The sequence below is a fragment of the Lampetra planeri genome, chromosome 39 (assembly GCF_965212315.1).
Source record: "Lampetra planeri chromosome 39, kcLamPlan1.2.h2, whole genome shotgun sequence".
In the NCBI taxonomy this organism is placed as follows: Eukaryota; Metazoa; Chordata; class Hyperoartia; order Petromyzontiformes; family Petromyzontidae; genus Lampetra; species Lampetra planeri.
This window is the reverse complement of record NC_136145.1, coordinates 8,538,897-8,561,883: the sequence shown is the minus strand read 5'-3', so window position 1 is coordinate 8,561,883 and position 22,987 is coordinate 8,538,897. Positions and strand designations below refer to the sequence as shown.

Here is a 22,987-nt window from a genome sequence, read left to right as displayed (position 1 = left end):
ACACGACATATACACCCAGCGCGTATCACCACTACACCAGTAAGGTGTTACTGTAACGCGTGTCGTGTTGGCAGTGTAATTCTTCAGCCATTTTCACCACCCGGAACCCTCCCGTGGACCCACCCCAGACCCCCCAGGACGTCAGATCTCTCCAGACCCCAGAATCTGAACTCCTTCAGGTCTCACACCTCCCCACCCACCCCCCCCCCCCCCAAATTTGTATGAAACAAGACAAATAGATATGGTCACAACGTTTATTTAAAAATAAAAGTTTTATTGTTTCTTATTGTAAAACAGATGTATGTGGATGTCCATGTTCAGGCTGAGGGGTCTATGTTGAGGCTGTATATCTGTTGAGGCTATGCGTCTGTGTAGAGACGACTGTGGGTCAGTGTTGAAACTGTGGTCAATGTACAGGTTGTAAGTATTGAGGCTATGCATCTGTGTTGGGCCCGTGGGTGTGTTGGGGCTGTTATTATGTTGAGGCTGTGCGTCTGTGTCGAGGCTGTCGATGCGAGCAGATTCGACTGAGGCTGTGCCTTCAGTAGAGGACACTATGGCAGTCGTGCCTGGAAGCCACGTAGCCATTACTACCCATTTTAATATTTCACAGATCTTTAAACATTTAACATAAAACTCTGGGACACAAAGCATTTGTGCATCTTTACAAAACACCAGTCACTTTAAATCTGGGTTGAAATTTTCATTGAAGTGTCCTTTACTTCACCTCCTCTGTGAGCACTCAGACCTCATCTGGGCCGAAATTCCCACAACGACAACGCCGAGAGAAACCCATCCACTCTGTCCTCCTTCACCCTTCCCTCCACCCATCCACTCTGCCCAATGGCAGTGGAAGCCAGCGTGGCACTCAGTAGTCAGTGGAGCCATGCGCAAGGTAATCCTTGCGGCCAATGTTGCTGACTTGCTTGGTCTGTAGGGCCTCCAGTTTCGGGCACTCCGTGATACGGTGACCCAAACCGCCGCAGAATGTGCAGCCACGCTCGCCTGCTCACATACGCATGCACGCACACGAGGATACACACGGGCAAGCACACACACGGACACACACCACACCGCACACACAACCGCACACACGGGCACACACACAGATGATGCCGGATGTAATTACCAGCGAAACGTTGTACTCAAAAATTGGAAATGTTGTGAATTCACTAAACACACCAGTGGGCTAAAGTAGTGAACTATTTGTCTTTTGTCAACGTGACACATATTTTACCGATTAGCCGTGTCGGGTGGTGGAGGGTTGCAACACATTTATAAATAACACGATCTAACCCAACAAACCTTTATTATGAGTATTAATTTGTGCATTGCCTTTGTGCTGTTTGCCTTTTGGCATTCTCTGGTCAAACACTGGTCTTGGCCAATGAGTTTAAAAGACAAATAAAGCATATTTCTTTGCATGGTTTAACACAAGCATGTGTGGTTAATGCAGACTTGATATAAAAGGTGTCGATTTGGTGTTTGAACATGTTAACACCTCCTGTATTATTGCCAGAAAGGGTAAAGCTTACAAAAACTAAAACTATTTTATTTACCAGTTAAAGCGCACTGAGTTATTAGCACTTTTTTAAATTAGCGACCTGGGCACATATGATTGCTCATTGAAGTGGCTTATCATGTGGAAAATTATAGTAGCAGCCAAGTAATCTAAACACGTCGATTCTAAATGTGCAGGGAAAAACCGGAAGACCCGGAGGAAAATCCACTTTAAATATACAACAGGTATCATCAGGGTTTTGATCAAACCCATGACCTCATTCATACCAGACGTAGGAGATAACATCTAGCCACCACGGTGCCCCCCTATTCTTTCGTTCATCCCTATGACGCTCACCTCCGATGTCCAGCATCGACTCGTCGCCCGTCTGCAGCAGCTGCAGCACAGGCGGCACCTTCTGCTTGGCCTCCATGAGCAGAGCCTTGAGATCCATGAGCACCGACTCGTCTGTGGACATGCGTGTGGAGGTTGACGTGCATGTGGAGTGCCCAGTTAGTGGGAAGCGGTGGGGCAGCGATTAGCACTGCACTATGAACTCGGCCATGACCCAAGTTTCGATTCCTGCTCACAGCCATCAAGAACAGTGCCGATTATCTGAACTGGTCCTGGGCCTCCCCCAGATCGACTCAGCCTGAAATGAGCACCTGGTGCAGTGTGTAAACATTGCCACTGGGGAAACAAAGGTGGTCGGGCATGGTGTTGGCCCACCCCCTCCTGTGCCATTCCGGCCTTTATAGGTACTCGCTAACAGCACTTTACCCAACAGTTTAAGGCTAAACAGGAGATATTTTTACTTGGAGGTTGAGGTGAAGCAAAATGGCAACAGAGAATTGGGAATTAAGAGGTCGTCACAGGCCACACTCCGGGTTTGATTCTGTCTTGTTAATCACCATTTAACTGGTAGCCATTCTCAGAACCAGTAACCATTTCCAGCAGAACATTACCAATGAACGCAAGTATCAACATCCAAACAACACGTAAGACCCACGTCACCACATGCTGGCCAAGGAGCCTCTACTAAACAGATCTCTAGATTTTTGAGGAGCTCTTTAAAGTGTTCCATCCACCTCTAAACTATCTCCGAAGTTGAGGTCAATTTTATGCCACCCTTCCTGAATACAGCCTGGGCCACGCCCCGTCGACCCCTCCTAAGGCTGGTTTGCCAGAATATCCTTTAGGCTGTCCGGGAGTCCCTCTCCATGGCCTCTCCAAACTCTTCTGACGCTCGGGCTTTCGCTTCTATGACTGCTGCAGCCGCCTGCTTGGCAAGCCGGTACCTCTCAATCGAGTCGGAGACCTTTTTCTGAGCTAAGCTCGGAAAGCCTCATCAACTTGACAGCTTCCCTCACCACTGGTGTCCACCAGCGGGTCCTAGGGTTTCCACCATGACAGGCACCAACTGCCTTCAGGCCACAGCTTTTCGCAGCTGCATCCCCAATCGAGGTCCTGAACATCGTCCACTTGGACTCAATGTCCACGACCTCCCCGGAAATTCAGGAGAAGTTTTCCTGGAGGTGAAAGTTGAAATCATTCTGCACTGGGTCTTCTGCCATAAGTACCCAGAAAACCAGTACTATTTGTTTGGGCCTTTCACATCTATCTGGTCGATGCCCCAAGGGTCAGATCCAACTTACTACCAAGTGGTGAGTTGACAGCTCTGCCCCTCTCTGTCCAAAACATACAGCCTTAGGTCCGATGATACAACTATAAAGTCAATCATTGACATTCGGCCCAAGGTGCTCTGGTACCAAGTACACTTATGAGCATCCTTGTGTTCGAACATGGTGTTTGTTATTGGCATTCTGTGACTAGCACAGAATTCCAATAACATCTCACCGTTCGGGTTCAGATCAAGGGGGGCCATTCCGCCCAATCACTCCTCTCCAGGTATTTCCATCATTTCCCACGTGAGCATTGAAGTCACCCAGTAAGACTATGGAGACGGTAGGCGACACTCTGTCGAGCACTGCAGCCACTGTCTCCGAGAAGGCCGAATACTTTAAACTGCTGTTTGGTGCAAAAGCATGGAGTTTTCCTTTATAAGACCCGAAGTCTCATTGAGGCGACCTTCTCATCCACTGAGACAAACTCCACCTGAACAGCACCCAGCCGGGGGTTTCTGAGCACTGGCGGAGCCAGTGGGGAGCGTGGGGTGGGACGTGCCCCCCCAATGATCTGATCGAAATTAGGGATTTCGATTGGATCATTGGGGTTTATTAGTAATAAATCGGCATTTTGCGACCCCCACTGCCACTGTGTAGCATATTATGTGCCAGGGACTCTATGAGATGATATGACAATAATGGGTCAGGGGAGATCAAAGGCAGCCATGGTCTGTGTGAGAGGAAAGGCCCGCATGTGGCTATAGGTAGGCTCACGATTGGGCGAGGCAGTATCACGTGACCCAGGTCCTTTGCAGTTGGAAATAAAAGGTGAGACCTGGGAACGAGGGGGCCATCTTGTCTCCTACTTCTTCGCGGTGGACATCTCAGTCAGCCCCCCTCTCTTCGCCGCTCACAGCGTCTGTGCGAAACCAGCAACTGCAGCTACGAGGTACGACGGAGGACGCTTGGTCGACTAGGTGGATTGGCAGTGTTAGATAAGGTTTTTCTCGAAATACACTCTCGGGTCGTACCAACTAGACGGCTTACATTCAAGGATTCGCGCTCAAAATAAAGAGGGCAGACGGCATGGTGTCTCCAGTTTCTGTGTAAGTAGTGGATTGAGTGTGTGTGCGAGAATAGTCGGGAGGGGGCGACGCAGCATAACGCCCAGAGTTCACACATTCGCACACACGGTATAGCCCCGGGGTGGTGTTCGCAGCGGCGTGGGAGAGAGCAGCGAGCGAGGGCCTATGTATTTGTGGCGCATCCTGCGCCGAGCATTAGCGTTGTCTGCCGCGCGTTCATATCGAGCCTTTGTGCTGATGGTTGCGCGTCCCGTGCTAAGCTTTAGCGTTATCCGCTGCGGTTGCATCGTCAGTGATTTAACTCGATGAGCCGCGCCAAGGACGACGGAAGAACAATGCCCTCCCGTAGCGAGTGTAGTGCCAGGATGCCCCGTTACCCGCGCATTGTGCACAAAACGAGCACGCCGCCCCACACTGGAGTCGGACGAGGGAGCGTGGGGTCCACATTGTCCCACGAGGACAAAGTGGCGGACGGAGCCCGGGGCACCGGGACTCGCGGCTGGGCGACCCAGGCGCGCCCGGTTGAGGCGATATGGAGCCCCACAGATGCATGTTGAACATCTTTCACACCGTACGTAGCCCACCATGTTAACCAGTGCCATTACACCACCATGGCAGCTCCCTTTGTTTTTCACTTAAAAAGGTAACACTGATGTGTTTATTGCTCGAGACATTTCCAGATGCTCTGGACATTTAATAACCCAAGTTTGCATCCGGGATTTAGCCATCCAATGAAAAAACGACATCATATTAAATTGTGTTGCCATTTAATTGTGCATCGCGAGTACAATTTTAATGTGCCATTTTATTCAGGGACTGTGTGTTGTCTTGGTGTCGTCTGGGATGGTTTGGTTGTTTTGCTGCCTTGCCCAAACTTGCATTTAGTGTTAAACAAAAATCTGACATTTATATTAGTATTTAGTGGCTTGCTTACCTTTTTCTCTATTTTGCACTCCTTATGTTTTCTGCATTGTTTGTTGTTGGAACTTGCTGACCTACCCCTAATGGGCATTTGTGAAAAAGAGCTTCATAGCTCATCGGATTCCTTGAGTCCAAATAAAGATTCTGATCCTGAACTTTGCTGAATTCCAGGAATGGGAATTACAAACCTCAAGCACTTTGTGCAGGGCATATACAGGCTGTGTGCCTCATGAAAATAACAGGAAAATTAATTACTTCACAAGTAGTTATGTGATATCATCTACTAGGACCTGGGACATCATGTGACATCACAATGCTCACTTGGAGAGTTCTGAATGGACTTTTCCATGAGCAAGCACATATTAAGGCCATGACATTACACAAGGGGTTTGGGGATGTAGCCAGCATAAGAAGGGCTAACTCATTCTCCTCAAAGCTGATGTTTACATTCCACAACAGGGGCAAGTCCAGTAAAGGTTCCGATACCAGTTTTCATTGATATTGCCCATAGCCAGGAATCAACTGTAAGTCATTGTGTTCACACACGGACATACACACAGAGAACGAAAACAACAGCTGTCATTCGCCACGAAGTGGCGGTGACGTCAACACGGCGCCTGTGTCAGGTCAGGTGCACTGAGGTCATATGAAGGCTCGCCGACAGGTCACGGGACAGACTCAGGTGTCATGGGTCGACTGACTGTGCATGCAAATTTACACCCACGCACATGTGCCCACAGACCCACGAAGAGACACATGAAGAGACACACGAAGAAACACACAAAATACAGAGAAACACTTACCGCAGGACTTGTTAATGAAGGTGGTGGCGATACCCGTTTTGCCAGATCGCCCCGTACGGCCGATTCGGTGAACTGAATAAAGCACAGAAACACGCAAAACAGCCTCATCTACGACGACAATTTCATTTTACCAGATAAAGCCCACTGAGCTATTAACTCTTTTTTCAGAAGCTCAACAAAAAGTGGCTTATCGCATAGAAATTCATAGTAGCAACCAAATATTTTAAATGCATGATTCTAAATGTGAAGGGAAAAAAAGCAGGACCCTGAGAAAAATCCACGCGATCATGGGGAGAACGTGAAAACTTCAAATATATAGGTGTCGCCATGGTCGGGATCAAAGCCCATGATTTCTTGCATACCCGGCGAGGGAGATAACATCTAGCCACCTCGGCGCCCCCTGATTCCGATTTTGATACCGCTGGGTCACGTCACTGCCCCAAAGCGCACCGCTCAACTCGTTCTCTCCGCCATTCACCACAGGTGAAAGGTGAACAGGCGCTCCCCCGCTCGACCTACCGTAGTTCTCGATCTCCTCCGGCATGTCGTAGTTGATGACGTGCTGGATGTTGGGGAAGTCCAGACCCTTGGAGGCCACATCTGTGGCTACGAGGACGTCCTTCTTGCCCTCGCGAAACGATTCCATCGCCTTGGTCCGCTCCTCTTGGTCTGCATGGGGAGAGGGGACGGCCAACGGGAGGTTAAAGCAGCTGTCACAACAAAGGCCATAGCTTTTTTCCCATTCTGTTCGACCATGAAGGGTGTTAAAGCATCACAAGTCTGCTCTGGCTGCCTCATCAGCACCACCAGGAGGTCGTGAATTCGGTCACGACCCTGACGCCTGTATATTTGGAGTCTGCATGTTCTTCTCATGGTCGCGTATATTTTTCTTCGGGTCTTCCAGTTTTTCCCACCACATTTACAAACATGCGTTGAGAGTATTTGGCTGCTTTAAATTTCCACGTGATAATCCACTTTGCTGAGCTATCATTTGTGGCCAGGTGGCTTCTGAAAAAGAACTAATAGCTCGGTGGGGTTTACCCGGTAAAGAAAATTGTTTAGGTTTTTATCTTAACTCCGAAACTATTACGACAACTATACAAAGCACAATTTGGCCAGAGGTGAAATCCTGTTGTCGTATCTGGGGCACAGCAACTGTGTTGTTCATGCTAATGCAACGTCGTCACAGAGACATCACCTCTGATGGAGTTTCTCCCTATACCTTTAAAGTCTTTCTTATCGTTAACAAAGGTTGAGCATAGCCTCTGTGCTTGGTCATGACAGAAGAGCTGTGCGGAGTTAGTTTAATGAGCAGCGTTGTCTAACACCAAAGTGCACATGAAGTGCTAGAATTTGTGGCCAGGTCGCTTCTGAAATAAAATGGTTTAAAAAAGTTTAGCATGTAGTAAATGTGGATGGAAAAACCAGAGGACCCAGAGAAAGTCGACGCGACTAGAAAGAGAACATGCAAACTCCAAATATACAGGCATCAGGGTCAAGATCGAGCCCTCGGCCTCCTGAATACCAGGCGAGAGATAACATACTCTTTGATTCTTTCGGTAAAGTCACGTAGATAGAAAAATAAGTGATCTATTATTTTTCTACCTACGTGACCGAAAGAACCAAAGAGTATGGATTCCTGCAGTCACGAAAGCTTCAAATCAAGATTGAGAGACAACATCTTGCCACTGTGGCACCCCAGCCGCTCACAGCATGGGTCCAAAGGTCCAAAACGTCAAGCACCCAGCAATAAACAGCACCATCAAAGTTGGAAAGGATAAAAGTGAACACATTTCTCAAATTGGTGGGCAAACAGACAATGGGAGGAGAGAATTCAAAAAGTGAGCAGTACGAGGGAAGAAGCATAGGGTTGCGACCTGCAGTGTGGGCGATGTGATCGATAGCAGCACAGATCAGGGCGGTGAAGTATAATCAAATAACCCTGATGGCCCATACAGCGTGTGGAAGCGCTGACCCAGCAGTGGGATGACAAATGGACTGTACATTGTATGCAATGGATAAGTAGCTGTGAAGGCACTGGGCTTTTCACACTCACTCATTCATTAAAATGAGTGTGAATAGACCTGGGCTGTATGGATGTGCATCATGAATATTCTAACACTGTTCACCAATTAGCTCTTCAACAGTACAATCACCAGCCTCGTTGTGAAAACTATAAGTAACAAAATAAGTAAGTAGATTAAATATGCCTCCTTCACATGTCTGTCAACTCCATGTAACAAAAATAAGAGTATTTGACACATCATCAGTCACATGGCCTTCTGGATGTTGTAAATTTCTGACGTGCCACTAAGGGACATCTGTAAAAAAGAGCTTCATAGCTCGTCAAGATTCCTCCAGGATAGAGTTTCCCATTCTTGGGAGTGCATCATTTCAGCAATAATAGTTCAACGCGAGCAAACTCAGTCGAGATGTTATATCTCGCCTGGTATGCATCTTCTCTCTCCCTGGTGCCGCGTGGATTTTTGTTCGGGTACTCCAGTTTATTCCTACCCATTTAGAAACGTGTGTTTTAGATTATTTGGCTACTACTATAAATTTCCACATGATAAGCAACTTGGATGAGCTATCATTTGTGGCCATATTGCATCTGAAAAAGAGCTAGTAGGTCAGTTGGCTGAACCTGATAAATAAAAAATAGTTTAGATTAAGATTCTGATTCTGGTGAGTAGATCATTTCAGCAAAATATTGAGTTGAACAGAAGAAAACTTTGGATCGGCTTCAACATTCAGTGTCCCATCAGCAGTCAGGCAGTGGTCGTTACCTTTGCCTCCATGAATGGCGACTGCCTCCACACCCTTGAGCAGAAGGTACTCGTGGATAGCATCAACGTCCGCCTTCTTTTCAGCAAAGATCAGCACCTGCCAAGGGCAATAGGAGATGTGCGATTGTGCAATTAGCAGGCGGAGTCTGCTTACACTGATACACTGCTTCACATATACCAGGTCAAAGTCATCTTATCTTCATTTGCTATGTGCTAAGTGTTTCTGTGAGTTTGTGTTAAATGTGTGGGTTAGTGTTGAACCTGTGGGTTAGTGTTGAGCCTGTGGGTTAGTGTAGAGTTTGTAGGTTTCTATTGAGGCTGTGGGTGGGTGTTGATGCTGTGGGTCTGTGTTGAGGCTGTGGGTCTGTGTTGAGGCTGTGGGTCTGTGTTGAGGCTCGGGTTTGTGTTAAGTGTGTGGGTTCGTGTTGAGGCTGAGGGTTTGTGTCAAGGCTGTGGGTCTGTGTTATGTCTCTGCGCGAGCTGAACGAGTTGCAATGTGCGTACTGGGGGTGAAGATTTTTGTAGACACTCAAGTAGATAGACCATTTTGGCCTCCTCCTTCACGTATTCCACCTCCTGTGCGGGTACGGAGAGAGGCGAGAGAATGCACGTCAGCGCAAGTGTGGAGAAAAACATGGCAATCACACAGACCACATATTCCTACACCACATATCCATCCATGCGAACCAACGCATGCTAATACGGTGAAACAAATGCGAAATTATAACAATGCTGTGTACACATACCACCTACACACAAAGAGCCCCTATAAAGCCTTAACAGACTGTAGTATAAAGTTAAATTAGTGAGAACCTATGAAGGCAGGCACTGGTGTTGGCCATGAGCAGGAATCGAACTCGGGTCACCGGGTTCAGTGTACTGCACTAACCTCTGCGCCTCTGAAACCACACACACACACACTAGCGTGCTGCGCTATGAACCCGGCGACCCAAGTTCGATTTCCACTCATGGCCAACACTACTGACGATTATCTAAACCGGTCCTGGGCTTCCCCTAGGTCGACTTAACCTTAAATGAGAACCTGGTGCTGTATGTAAAGATCGCCACTGGGGAAAGGCGGCCGGGCGTGGTGCTGGCCACTAACCCCCTGGTTTGCCGTGCCTGCCTTTATAGGTGCACGCTAACAGTACTTGTCCCATGAGTCTAGTCGGGTTAGAAGGGAGATCTTGGTGGAAAATGCCTACACACACATACACTCTTACACAATATTTGTTATACCCAAATACATTTACACCCATACCAAATACACCTGCACTCACACCCCAATACCCCTACACTCGCTCACACCTATACGCACCTACGTACTCATCCTCACCTGGATGACGTCTAAGCTGGCCGCGCCCGCACGCCCGACATTGATGGTGACTGGCAACACGAGTGCACTGCGCGCAAAGTTCTGGATCTTCTTGGGCATCGTAGCGCTGAAAAGGAGGGTCTGCCTCTGGCCCTGTTGGCAGTAAATCACAGAGACACAAAGGAACCACTCAATACGGCACAATACTAACAACACAGGGACCACTCAATACAATATAGCACGATACAAACTACGTCAGGGTTCACATTCGACAAATACAATAATTACCTGCCAATGACTCAATTAGGATCAGATTTTGCAATCATCGCTCCCTACTGAGACTAATGCCCCAGGTCACTGTGACAAATGAGACTCATCCTGGTCTCTTGAGTTATCACCTGGGTAAACAAAATAAATGACAAAAAAAAACCCAAAACAACAAAGCACAATTGCTCACAATATTTATTCGTTTGTTTCTCAATCCACTTGTCCTGATGAGGGTCACGGCGGCAGCATATTGAGGAGGGCGGTCCAGACCTCCCTTTCCCTGGTGACGGACTCTAGCTCTTCCTGGGGAATTCCCAGGCGTTCCCAGGCCAGCCGAGCAACATAGTCCCACCAGCATGTCCTGGGCCGGCCCTGGGGTCTTTGCCCATTGGGACGTGCTGCCCGGTAAAGTTCCAGGGGGAGTCTACCGGGGGCATCCTTACCAGGTGCCAAAACTACCTCAAATGGCTCCTCTCGTTTCGGAGGAGCAGCGGCTCGACTCCGAGATTCTCCAAGATTACCGAGCTCCTCACCCGATCACGGAGAGTGAGCCCAGCAACCCTGCGGAGAAACCTCATTTCGGCTCCTTGTACCCAGAATCTCATCCTTTCAGTCATTACCCAAAGCTCATGACCATAGGTGAGGGTGGGAATGTAAATCGACCTGTAAACCGAGAACTCTGTTCGAGAACTCAGCTCCCGCTTCACCACCACGGAACAGTACAGCGTCCGCATCACTCCGGACGCCGCACCGATCCGCCGGCTGATCTCCCGCTCCCACTTACAATCACTCGCGAAAGAGACCCCGAGGTGTTTAAACTCCTCCACTAAGGGCAGCTGTTGATCTCAGATTTGGAGGTGCTGATCCTCATCCCAGCCGCTTCACACTCGGCATCAAACCGTTCAAGTGCACACTGGAGATCACAGACTGACTAGGCAAAGAGGACTACGTCATCTGCAAAAAGCAGCGACACCACCTCCATGCCCACATACCGGATACTCTCCATACCTCGGCTGCGCCTTGATATCCTATCCATGAAAATCACAAATAGTAGAGACAAGACGCACCCTTGGCAGAGTCCAACACCCATAGTGAACGACTTTGATTTAACACCAAGAATACGGACAGAGCTCTCACTTCGGAAATAGAGGGACTGGATAGCACACAAAAACGGCACCGATAGTCTGTCCGAGACCATCCCTCTCCCTGCCATACTGGCATCACACCCACCCCTCACCCTTCGTCCTGCGGATGATGGGTCCACAGGACTGTTCACAATATATCACAACATAATACATCTAAAAACAAATGAATGTATGTACATGTGGGCTCGTGGTTGAGTGAACAGGTTAGAAGCATTCAGGATGACCTGCCTATGATCCATCCTGTGTTTCATTAGACTGGATTGTGCAAAGAGCTCATAAATACATTAAAGATCTGGACACGGTCCGATTGGTGAGCTCCTCTGGCAAGCAAGGCTGCATTGGCTGGGTCATATAGCCCGCAATGCCCAGCTACCGTATGCCCAAACAGCTTTTGTTTGACCAGATAGAGGGGGCTAAACGGCCACGGCATGGGCTAGCAAAGATATGGTGGTGCATCTGCCAGTAATCTCAATCAGTAAATCAATGACACCTAGATCTGTTCCCTGACCACCTGCCATCAAGCCTTCGTCACTTCACGTTGCTTTAAAGTGCACATATTCTGGCACAAGCACCATGGTGACATCACCGCCACTTAGTGGCGAATGGTGGTTGTTGTTGTTAACTGAATAGGCAGACTAATGAAAGTGTGTGCATGTGGACGACTGGGTAAACGCACCCTAAAGTAAGAGAAGATGGTTCGGATGTCTTCCTCAAAGCCCATGTCGATCATGCGGTCAGCCTCGTCCAGCGCCAGGTAGCGGCACACGTCAAGGCCCAGCATGCGCTTCTGCAGGAGATCCATGAGGCGGCCAGGGGTGGCCACCATCATGTGCACCCCCCTGCACAACCACCAGCCACCAACAGCCAGTCAACAACAATCATAACAGACTGCAACAACTGCTGGACGAGTGGGTTTCTGTGTGATTAAATATGTGAGCGAGTGAGAAGTTGTGTGTGCAGTTGAGTAAATGGATTCTCGAGTAGGGGAGCAGTAGTGTAGCGGTTAGCGCAATACGCTACGAACCCCGTGGCCCAAGTTTGATTCCTGCTGACGACCACCAACACCAGTGACGATTATCTGAACCGGTCCTGGGCCTCCCCTTAGTCAACTAAGCCTCAAATGATTACATGGTGCAGTGTGTAAACATTGCCACTAGGGAGACAAAGGCGGCCGGACATGGTGCTGATTTTATTATTCGCACAAAAAAGACAAGTGAAAGACAAACAGTGAAAATAAAAAAACAAGGTAAAAAGGTGTGCAGGTGAGGTTGAAAACCCAAGAGAGCTTATATGAAAACCACACCAAAAAAAAAGAACAATGCATACACCCACACTCTCGTGTGCCGAGGTGGCCTTCATAGGTAGTCGCTAACAGCACTTGCACCAATATTCTGCTGAGGCTATATGGGGTATCTTTGCCTTTTTGTCGAGTAGGCAGGTGAGCAAGAGGGTAAGCGAGTGAACAAACTAGTGAGTGAGTGAGCAATTTAGTAGGTTGAGTGACTGAATGGGCGAGAGAGTGAAGGGGTTGGTTAAGTGGTTGAATGAGTGAGTGAACAAGCGAGCAAACTGGTGAGCTGGCGGTTAAATAAGCGATCAGCTGAGTGGGTAATTGGTCAAAGTTATGACAGGTTGAAAATACAGTATATAAGAGGGCACACTACAAAACCACACAGGGACCTTTAATACAATGCAGGTATCCCTCGATTTATGAAAGGGAAGAATAAAAAAAAAACGTGTTAAATGAAATGTCTTAAATCGGAATATATTTTCCCATTAATTTAATACCAAAAATTAGGGATGTGTTTGGAAAGTAATTCCCACTCTACTCCTAACCTAAAAATATACACCTATATCACTATTCACAATCCCCCTAAAATCATAACATAAATATTAAAACGATTGAATAATAATAAATATAAAACTAAAATAATTATTGACCAAAAGATCAGCATGTTGGAATGACTGGAAAGGTGATGTGGCATCAAAACTGTTCCACTGTAGGGATACTATGACGCTATCGTAAACCGAACGTTCGTAAATAAAGGGATACCTGTGTAGAGGTGTAATTGTGTATGGGAGCGGATGGCCAACAAACACAAGGGGCGTGGTTAGGGCCGTACACATAGGAGGTGGCCACACCGACGTCCGCACCTGCATCCCCCACGGGCCCCTCCCGGGGGGGCCGAGGACTATAAAAGGTGGTGAGCCGGAGGGCTCGAGGTCGAAGTATCAGCTTTAACCAGCGAAGACGGAAGACCAGCTAGAATAGGCCCCGGAGCTTCCCTGGCTCGCTGTCCTTGTAAGGGCTGACCAGGGCTAGCCGGTGGCGTGGCCCCGAGAGCCCAGACTGACGAGCAGGTCTGGGGACTCAGGGTGCCGGATCCCAGCTTGACCAGGGCTGGGACAGGTAGCCTCCCTTAGCTCCCTAGTGGAGGACTTGGGCTTAGGTTAGCGGGGCTTAGATGTCGTGTCTCCCTGTTAGCCGAGTAAGGGGACGTTACCCCTTAGGTCCTGTGTATACTCGTTAACTGTATACAAGTTGTGTTAATAAATAAGTGTGCCTCCGATCCCGTCGTCAAGCCTCCTGAGTACTTACTACACCTGTACGGTCAAGCAATCATGAGTGATCGTTTGAGCTAAGAGGCCGTTGAGTGGGCGACACGGCGATCGTGTAGGCAGGGGTTATGGCGAGCGGAAGAACAATCGGTTGAGCGAGCAGATCGGTAGGTAGGCTAGTGCGAGCCAGCGAGCGAAAGGGTGCGTGACTGAGCAGTAGGCACTGACCGGTGGATCTCCTCCAGCTGCTCCTTGACGGACGTGCCGCCTATGCAGAGGGCAGAGCGCAGGGCCGGGAAGCCGTCGTCCTGCAGGCACTGCGAGTAGTGCACCAGGATTGAGTGCGTCTGTCGAGCGAGCTCACGCTGAGGGTGGGGAAAAAGAGGGGTGAGGAGAGGGATTATGGGGAGGAGGACTAACAAAGAGAAATCAAGAGTGTGGGCTGTGATTGTGTATGTGGTTGTCTGCATGTGCAGTCGCGGTAGTGCAGCAGTTAGCGCACTGCGCTAAGAATCTGGCGGCCCAAGTTCAATTCCCGCTCACGGCCAACACCAGTGACGATTATTTGAACCAGTCCTGGGCCTCCCCTAGGTCGACTCAGCCTAAAATTAGTACCTGTTGCGGTGTAAACATCACCACTAGGGAGACAAAGGCTACCGGGCGTGGTGCTGGCCACCCACCCTCTCGTGTGCCATTCCTTCAAAGGTGCTCGCTAACAGCACTTTCTCCCACAATCTGTTATGGCTATACGGGGGTCTTTGTTTTGTATCTTTGCTGTGCATTGGGTCTATGGGGGGCGGTGGCACAGTGGTTAGAATGCTGTGCTACGAACCGGACGACCCGAGTTCGATTCCCGCTCACGGCAAAAAAGTGACGATTATCTGAACCGGTACTGGGCCTCCCCGAGGTCGACTCAGTTTCAAATGAGTACCCAGTGCGATATGTAAACATCGTCATTCAGAAGACAAAGGCGCCTGGGAATTCCGCGGCCACCCACCCCCTGGTGTGCCGTGCTCGCTAATAGCACTTATCCCAACAGTCTGTTGAGGCTATACGGGGATCTTTATCTTTGCTAGTGTCAGTGCAAGTGCCAGTTTCAATGCTCGTGTCAGTGCAAGTGCCAGTGCTCGCATCAGAGCAAGTGTCAGAGTCTCAGTGCCTTCACTCACGGATGGGCAGATGATGAGCCCATAGGGCCCCTCGTTTTTCAGGAAGGGCAGCCTCTTCTCTTGCTCGGCGCAGAACATGATGATGGGCAGCGTAAACACGAGTGTTTTGCCTGAACCCGTGAAGGCAATTCCGATCATATCCCTCCCAGAGAGGCTGGCAATAGACAAAGGGTGGGCGAGTCATTAAGACGGGGGTGTGTGTGATCACAAGTGACAATTATCTGAATTGGTTATTTGGCCTCCCCTAGGTATATTCAGCCTCAAATTAGTTCCTGGTGCAATGTGTAAATATCGCCACTGGGGAGACAAAGGCGGTCGGGTGTGTTGCTGGCCACCCACCAAACTCGTGTGCCGTATCGGCCCTCATAGGTGCTACACGCTATCAGCACATGCTCCAACAGTCTGTTAAGGCAATACTGGGGGATCTTTGTATTTAATGGGCGGATGGATGATGCATCATCATCACCACTATCATTGTCACCATCCTTCTTTAAGTTAACAAGCAGCATTACTTCTCTCTGGTTTTGGTCATAACATGGATTCAGGAACCAATGCAAGGCACTTAAGATATCTGGCTTGTGCTTCTTTCCGAGGGAGACACTCACACAGTGGGTAGGCCCTGGATCTGGATGGGAGTCGGTTTCACGATGCCTTTCCTCTTGAGGCCCCGCACGATTGCTGTGGGATGGTATCATTATCATCATTATTATTGTAGTCATCATCATCAGTGAGAAGAGTGGCTGAATACATTAACTGATTATTGGGCGAGTCAACGAATGTGTGGATAAGTGAGTTTGTGGATGAGTAAGCGAACAAACAAGTGGCTGACTGTCTGAGTAAAAACCCCCACAGATTGTATGATTTACCAAGTGAGTCGTGTGCCTGACTCAACAACAACTATCATTCACCATTAAGTGACTGTGACGTCACCACAGCACCTGTGCCATGCTAGATGCACTTTGAGGCCACGTGAAGTGTCAAATGCCCGCTGGCAGGTCATGGAATAGACCCAGGTGCCATGTGCCGACTGAATGAGATGACTGGCAGATGCATCAACTGTGCTCTTCACTGTGCCAACTCCGCATTTTAACCGCCCGGCACTCCGCTCGTTGTTGTGAGCGTTGCTCCTCTGCCCTCCGTTGTTGCTGGAGGCCAAATGCCTCCAACTCACCAGCAGCATCCTTCATTAGCCTCCTTCAGAAACCGATCTTGACATGGCTGGGACCAATTATCGGCAAGTCCAATACACTCCACATCCTTCTGTACCACACCAGTCCATCTCGTCTCTAGCCTGTGCCATGCCTATTTAGCCCCCTCTATCCAGCTAAACAGAAGCTACTTGGGCATGCAGTGGCTGGGCATCCAGGCTACATGACTCACTCAACTGCTGGCTCCCTGTTCTACTGGTGAGTGACGGCAAACAGTACCTGGAGGAAACTTCATGTCTCTGAAGCTCTTGAGGGGCATGGGGAGCTCCTCCCCTTCCACCAGGATGTGCCATTTGCGCCTCACGCGCCCGTGCCGCTCCTCTGGCATGTTCACCACGCGGCGGGGGGCTCTCCACCTGGGTCATTCGACAACAGTCGGTCATTCGTTTAAAACAATCGGTCATTCAGCAGCAATCAGTCATTCAATAAATTAGTCATTCAACAGGAATCGGTCATTCAACAACAACCGGTCATTAAATAAAAATCGATCATTCAATAACAACCGGTCATTCAACAGTAATCGGTCATTCAACAGCAGTTGGTCATCCAACAGCAATCGTTTATTCAACAACAATCAGTTATTGAACAACAGCCAATCGTCACCATTTGCTACTAAGTGGCAGTGATATCATCACGGTGCTTGCACCAGGCTAAGAGGACTTGGAACCTATCAGATAAAGTGTGGAACACTTGCTGGCAGGTCACAGGACAGACCCAAGTGTTATGGGTTGACCGACTTGGATGACTGGCAGATACACCACCTCTGCACCACACTGCCACCTTAGTTCACGCGGTAATTCGATTTCGTCAATCGAAAATTTTCCATATTTTGTCAATTGCATTTACACGAAATTTCATAAACCGAACATTCATAAATTGAGGCATAACTGTACCCCTACTCAGTTTACTAAAAAATACACGCAAATACACACACACACACAAGTCCAACCAGGTGACACTTTATAGCGTTGGGACAAGTGCTGTTGGTGAGCACTTTTGTCTGCCTTCATCCAGCAGTGGAGGAACCAAGACTGGTGATGACGATATCTCACTCACCCAGACTTGCAGGCCCTGGTATAAGTGATGCCCTTAGCCATTTCCTTCACCGACATCAACGCTGCAATGACACCAACATCAATATCAGCGCTGGACGAGACATCCCTGTACCAATGCCACTTACGCCATCACTTTCTTACTCCTGCTAGACATTGGGACTTGAACAATATCGACACCAGACTTTCAAGGACTACTTTACAGTCTCATCCCCACCACCTTATGGCTTTAGGGGCGCAGCAGCGGCGACATGTTATTTCCCTCGCCTGGTATGCAGTAGGTCGTGGGTTCGATTCTGACTCTGACGCCTGTTGCATATTTGGAGTTTGCATGTCTCTCTCCCTGTGGCCACGTGGAATTTTCTCCGGGTCCTCCTCCGGTTTTTATTTCCACATTTAGAAACATGCATTTAGAATATTTGGCTGCTATAAACTTCAACATGATAAGCAACTTCTTTGAGCTATCATTAGTAGCCAGGTCACTAAGGAAAACGAGCTAATAGCTCAGCAGGTTTTACCTGGTAAAATAAAAGATTACTGTAGTTTTAAAATAAAAGTTTTGTTTAGGAAAGGTCATGCAAAGAGTTTAGCATGTGCAGCCACATTGCCAAACACTGCCAAGTGCTGTGACGCCCCAGCCAAGGCTCTGGATACTAAACCTGCATTAGTGAAAACCAGTCTCTTACTAGTCCAGGGGCCAGCAACCTGCGATTCGGGAGCCCCATGTGGCTTTTAGCGGCCCCCTTGCAGCTCTTTGGCTGCCCCTTTGTGGGCAGCAGTTTTTGTACTTAAATCTTAAGCATAATATAACATTTTAGATAACTGATCAAATATGGCAGGGAATGGGTCACTATGGAATGTCTTGGTGACGACAAAATGAACAGTTAAAAAATAATAATTAAGGGGGGGAAAAACGAAATATACGCAGTTTATTCCATCACCTATTTGGTTTCAGGCAGCATTTGTTTGTTATCTGCTGTATACCTACTATGTTTGTGGATGTGTACAAGTAGATTAAATTATAATTATTAACACAAATGAATCAACATGGTATTTTAGTTACCTTTTCCCTCTGCAACGCTCTCCAAAATCTTCTTTTCCTCCTCCAGCATCTTCTCCTTGGCAGACTCCTTACGAGCTGCAAATGGGGGGGGGGGACACGAAGGGGGATCCAGTCAGTGACTGATAACACAGATGAGGGGACACTAAGGGGTCTCTCCACACTGTGACAGATAATACAGACGGGAGGATACAAGTGGGGCTCCAGTGTATGACCAAATTATACAGACGGGGGACACGAGGAGGGCTCCAGATTGTGACCGTGTATGCAGTATATAATAGTGCAGTGTATAGTGTATGCCATATAGATGAGTGTAGTGTACAGGTGTGTCTGGCTTAACGAGCGTTCTTTCTACGAGAATTCGCTCTCACAAGCAGTTTGAATTTAGACCCATTTGTTTCGCAAAACGAGCAAAATGTTCCCTTATCGAGCTGAGACTGATCAATAAATATGCATCCCATGGCGGCAGGGGGTGCACTGTGGCCTGCAGCTGTTTCTTTAGCAGCACTCCTGTGCTAAGTGCACGCGTTTGGTTATGTTGGGGAAGGGGGCCTCGTGGTGGCACTGTAATGGACGGGTGGCAGGAGGGGTGGATGGGTATGGGGAGCGGTGGTGTAATGGTTAGCGTGCGGCGCTTTGAATCTGGCGACCCGTGTTCGATTCCCGCTCACGGCCAACACCAGTGACGATTATCTGAACTCGTCCTGGGCCTCCCCTAGGTCGACTCGGCCTCGAATGACGACCTGGTGCGATGAATAAACATCGCCACTAGGGAGACAAAGGCGGCCAGGCGTGGTGCTGGCCAACCACCCCTCGTGTGCCACACCGGCCTTCATAGATGCTCGATAACAGCACTTTCCCCAACAGTCTGTATCAACTATAAGGGGAATCTTACACTGTGGTTTTTCATGTGTTGTGTTACATTTTATGTTTTATTACTTTATTTTAAAAAATTTAATTGTACTTCTCACGTAAAAAAGTGGATAATTTTGTTTCTGAAACGTTGTTCAGCTTTTAACATGGGAGTCAATGAAAAAACAAAGATCGTTTAACAAGTTTTCGCTTAGCGAGCAAACGTATCTCGCTCGTTAAGTGAGACATGCCTATATAGTGTATAGACTATTGTCGTGTGTAGTGTATAGAATAGTGTAGTGTGTCGTGTATAGGCTAGTGTAGTGTAGAGACTAGTATAGTGTACAGACTAGTGTAGTATATAGTGTATAGACGAGTGTGTGTACCCTCTGCACGCTCCTTCAGCTGCTGGTGCTGGTCCAGGAGGCTGATGTTGGACCGTGGGCCGGCCGGCTCGTCCTCCTCGCTCGCGCCTCCCTCCCCAGCCTCCCCCTCCCCCATGCCGCCCCTTCCCCGTCCATACTGCACCTGCTTGAGCAGCCGCAACATCTGACATACACAGACCGTATAGCCTGTAACAAGACTGCAAGTTCGAAGATTTCGTGACTGCAGGAATTACTCCTTGATTTTTTCGGTAAAGTCACGTAGAAAAGAAAAAAAATTCGATTTGATTTTCTACTTGACTTTACCGAAAGAACCAAAGAGTAAGACTGCAAGTGGTGTGAGCGAGAAGAACCTATAAAGGCCAGTACGGCACATGAGGGTGGGTGGCCAACACCACGCCTGGCTGCTTTTGTTTCCCTAGTGCTGATGTTTACACACCATACCAGGTCCTCATTCAAGGCTGAGTTGATCTAGGGGAAGCCCAGGACTGGTTCAGATATTCGTCACCAATATTACAACGCACTCTCAGCCCTCAAGCCACTGATGCTCATGCACAGAGAAACATTGGTTGGGGTGGGGACACGATGATGACGGGACAGAACCTGCTGCTTCTTGCGCTCCTTGACTGGCACGTATGGCACGTAGTCGTCATCTTCATCTGAAGAGGCCTCTCTGTGCTCAGAAGTCCGGGCACGCTGGAATGGACAGCATCATTAGCATCATTAGCATCATTAGCATCTTCGACATCAGCAGCAGCAACAGCGTTATTATAATCTACAGCATAATTACAGCATCATCAGCAGCATGGCTATGAAAATCATCAGCATCATCACCACCATCATTATCAGTAGCATCAACATCATCAGCAGCCGTATCATCATCATTCACAGCTATTCGTTGAATTTTCCCGATTCAGGACTGCGATTCAATTAAAGACTCAATTCACTTTGTCTCAGTTTCATCGTCTCATTGGGATTGATTCTCGTTTTTTCAGTATTTTTTACAGTTGTTTGCTTCATTAGCATAACAGTTGCATACATTTTCCATCACCTGCAGCAACATCAATAACAGCATCACCACTCCGTCATCAAAATAATAATACCACAATCACCCCCATTGATTGCTAATACCTTCCCTCCTGTCACCTAACTACAACACCACTTTTAATAACCCCACTCTTTATATTAACCACTATCATCTTATGTACAATTTAATAATTATTGTAAAGAGCCTTGGAGAAAAGACGTTCAGTAAACAACACGCGTGAAGACGCGTCATCGTAATGAGCCACTACACGATGCTGGAAGTCTACGCCTCTTTCTTCCTCCAGCTGCCACTCACTCCATCGCTAACTATCGACAAATCCATGACCCATTCTCCTCTTCATATATTTTACAATACAGCACTCACTGATGCACTTCCAACTGCTGTTCATTACTAAGTGGCGGCGACATCACCAAAGCACCTGTGCAATGCCAGATGCATTTTGAGGCCACGTGAAGTGTCAAATGTCGGCTGGCAGGTCATGGAACAGACCCACGTGCCATGGGTTGACCGACTGAAATGACTGGCAGATGCACCAGCCGTGCTCTCCACAACCCACTCACCCACCAACTTCACTCTCTCACCACACTGCAGGTCACAGCAGCCTACTCACCCACCAAATTTACTCTCTCACCACACTGCAGGTCACAACAACACACTCACCCACCAAACTCACCACACTGCAGGTCACAACAACACACTCACCCACCAAACTCACCACACTGCAGGTCACAACAACACACTCACCCACCAAATTTACTCTCTCACCACAGTGCAGGTCACAACAACACACTCACCCACCAAACTCACCACACTGCAGGTCACAACAACACACTCACCCACCAAACTCACCACACTGCAGGTCACAACAACACACTCACCCACCAAACTCACCACACTGCAGGTCACAACAACACACTCACCCACCAAACTCACCACACTGCAGGTCACAACAACACACTCACCCACCAAACTCACCACACTGCAGGTCACAACAACACACTCACCCACCAAATTCACCCATTTACCACACTGCAGGTCACAACAACACACTCACTCACCAAACTCACCACACTGCAGGTCACAACAACAAACTCACTCACCAAACTCACCACACTGCAGGTCACAAAAACACACTCACTCACCAAACTCACCACACTGCAGGTCACAACAATACACTCACCCACTAAACTCACTACACTGCAAGTCACAACAACACACTCACCCACCAAACTCACCACACTGCAAGTCACAACAACACACCCACCCACCAAACTCACCATCTCACCACACTGCAGGTCACATCAACCCACTCACCCACGAAAATCACCACACTGCAGGTCACAATAACACACTCATCCACCAAACTCACCACACTGCAGGTCACAACAACACACCCACTCACCACACTGCAGGTCACACCAACACTCACCCACCAAACTCACCACACTGCAGGTCACACCAACACTCACCCACCAAACTCACCACACTGCAGGTCACAACAACACACTCACCCACCAAACTCACCACACTGCAGGTCACAACAACACACTCACCCACCAAACTCACCACACTGCAGGTCACAACAACACACTCACCCACCAAACTCACCACACTGCAGGTCACAACAACACACTCAAGCACCAAACTCACCACACTGCAGGTCACAACAACACACTCACCCACCAAACTCACCACACTGCAGTTCACAATACAATGTACTCCCACTCAAAACTGGTCACCTCACTTCTCTGCTTCTTCCCTTGCACTGCTCCACTTTAGCATTAACTTCCATCATTTATTTTCCCAATCCCTGACAGACCTTACTTCCGTTAACATTTTAACTATTATAATTGCTCGGATACAGTACAGTATACATAAACACACGCAGGCCCAGTCACGGCCCACTAGGCCTAGGCAAGCCCGCTCCTCGCCTGCACGCCACGCCGACGCGGGTCCGTGTGAGAGGGCGGCCGCGTCACCTTCACAGGGGCCTCGTCCCTCTCGTCGCTGCGCTCCCGCCGCCACGACACGCGCAGCTTGGCCTCCACGTCCATAGTCACCACAACAACTAACAGCAGCGCGGCCCGAGCTCCACCAGCAGCCACCAAGACGACGACAGCAGCCTCGGCACCGCCCACCCCGAGCTACAACAACGCCCCCCCACCCCACCCCGAGCTACAACAGCGTCCCCAACTGGCGCGACCCGAG

The 22,987-nt window shown here is 48.7% G+C and overlaps 1 protein-coding gene across 1 annotated transcript; it reads right to left on the bottom strand.

Annotated features, from left to right (window-relative positions):
* Nucleotides 1-240: 240 nt before the first annotated feature.
* On the bottom strand, nt 241-22,918 carry LOC144731595 (putative ATP-dependent RNA helicase DDX41). The gene is made up of 17 exons (XM_078612768.1): nt 22,759-22,918; nt 20,335-20,427; nt 19,735-19,897; nt 18,500-18,574; nt 17,441-17,501; nt 16,604-16,740; nt 15,782-15,854; nt 15,177-15,330; nt 14,236-14,372; nt 12,125-12,287; nt 10,058-10,189; nt 9,226-9,297; nt 8,722-8,818; nt 6,455-6,604; nt 5,936-6,007; nt 1,859-1,969; nt 241-1,005 (listed from the first exon to the last, which is right to left on the bottom strand). Exons 1-17 carry the CDS (start codon nt 22,831-22,833, stop codon nt 869-871), a joined length of 1,902 nt encoding a protein of 633 aa, XP_078468894.1. The 5' UTR covers nt 22,834-22,918; the 3' UTR covers nt 241-868.
* Between the last annotated feature and the right edge of the window lie 69 nt (nt 22,919-22,987).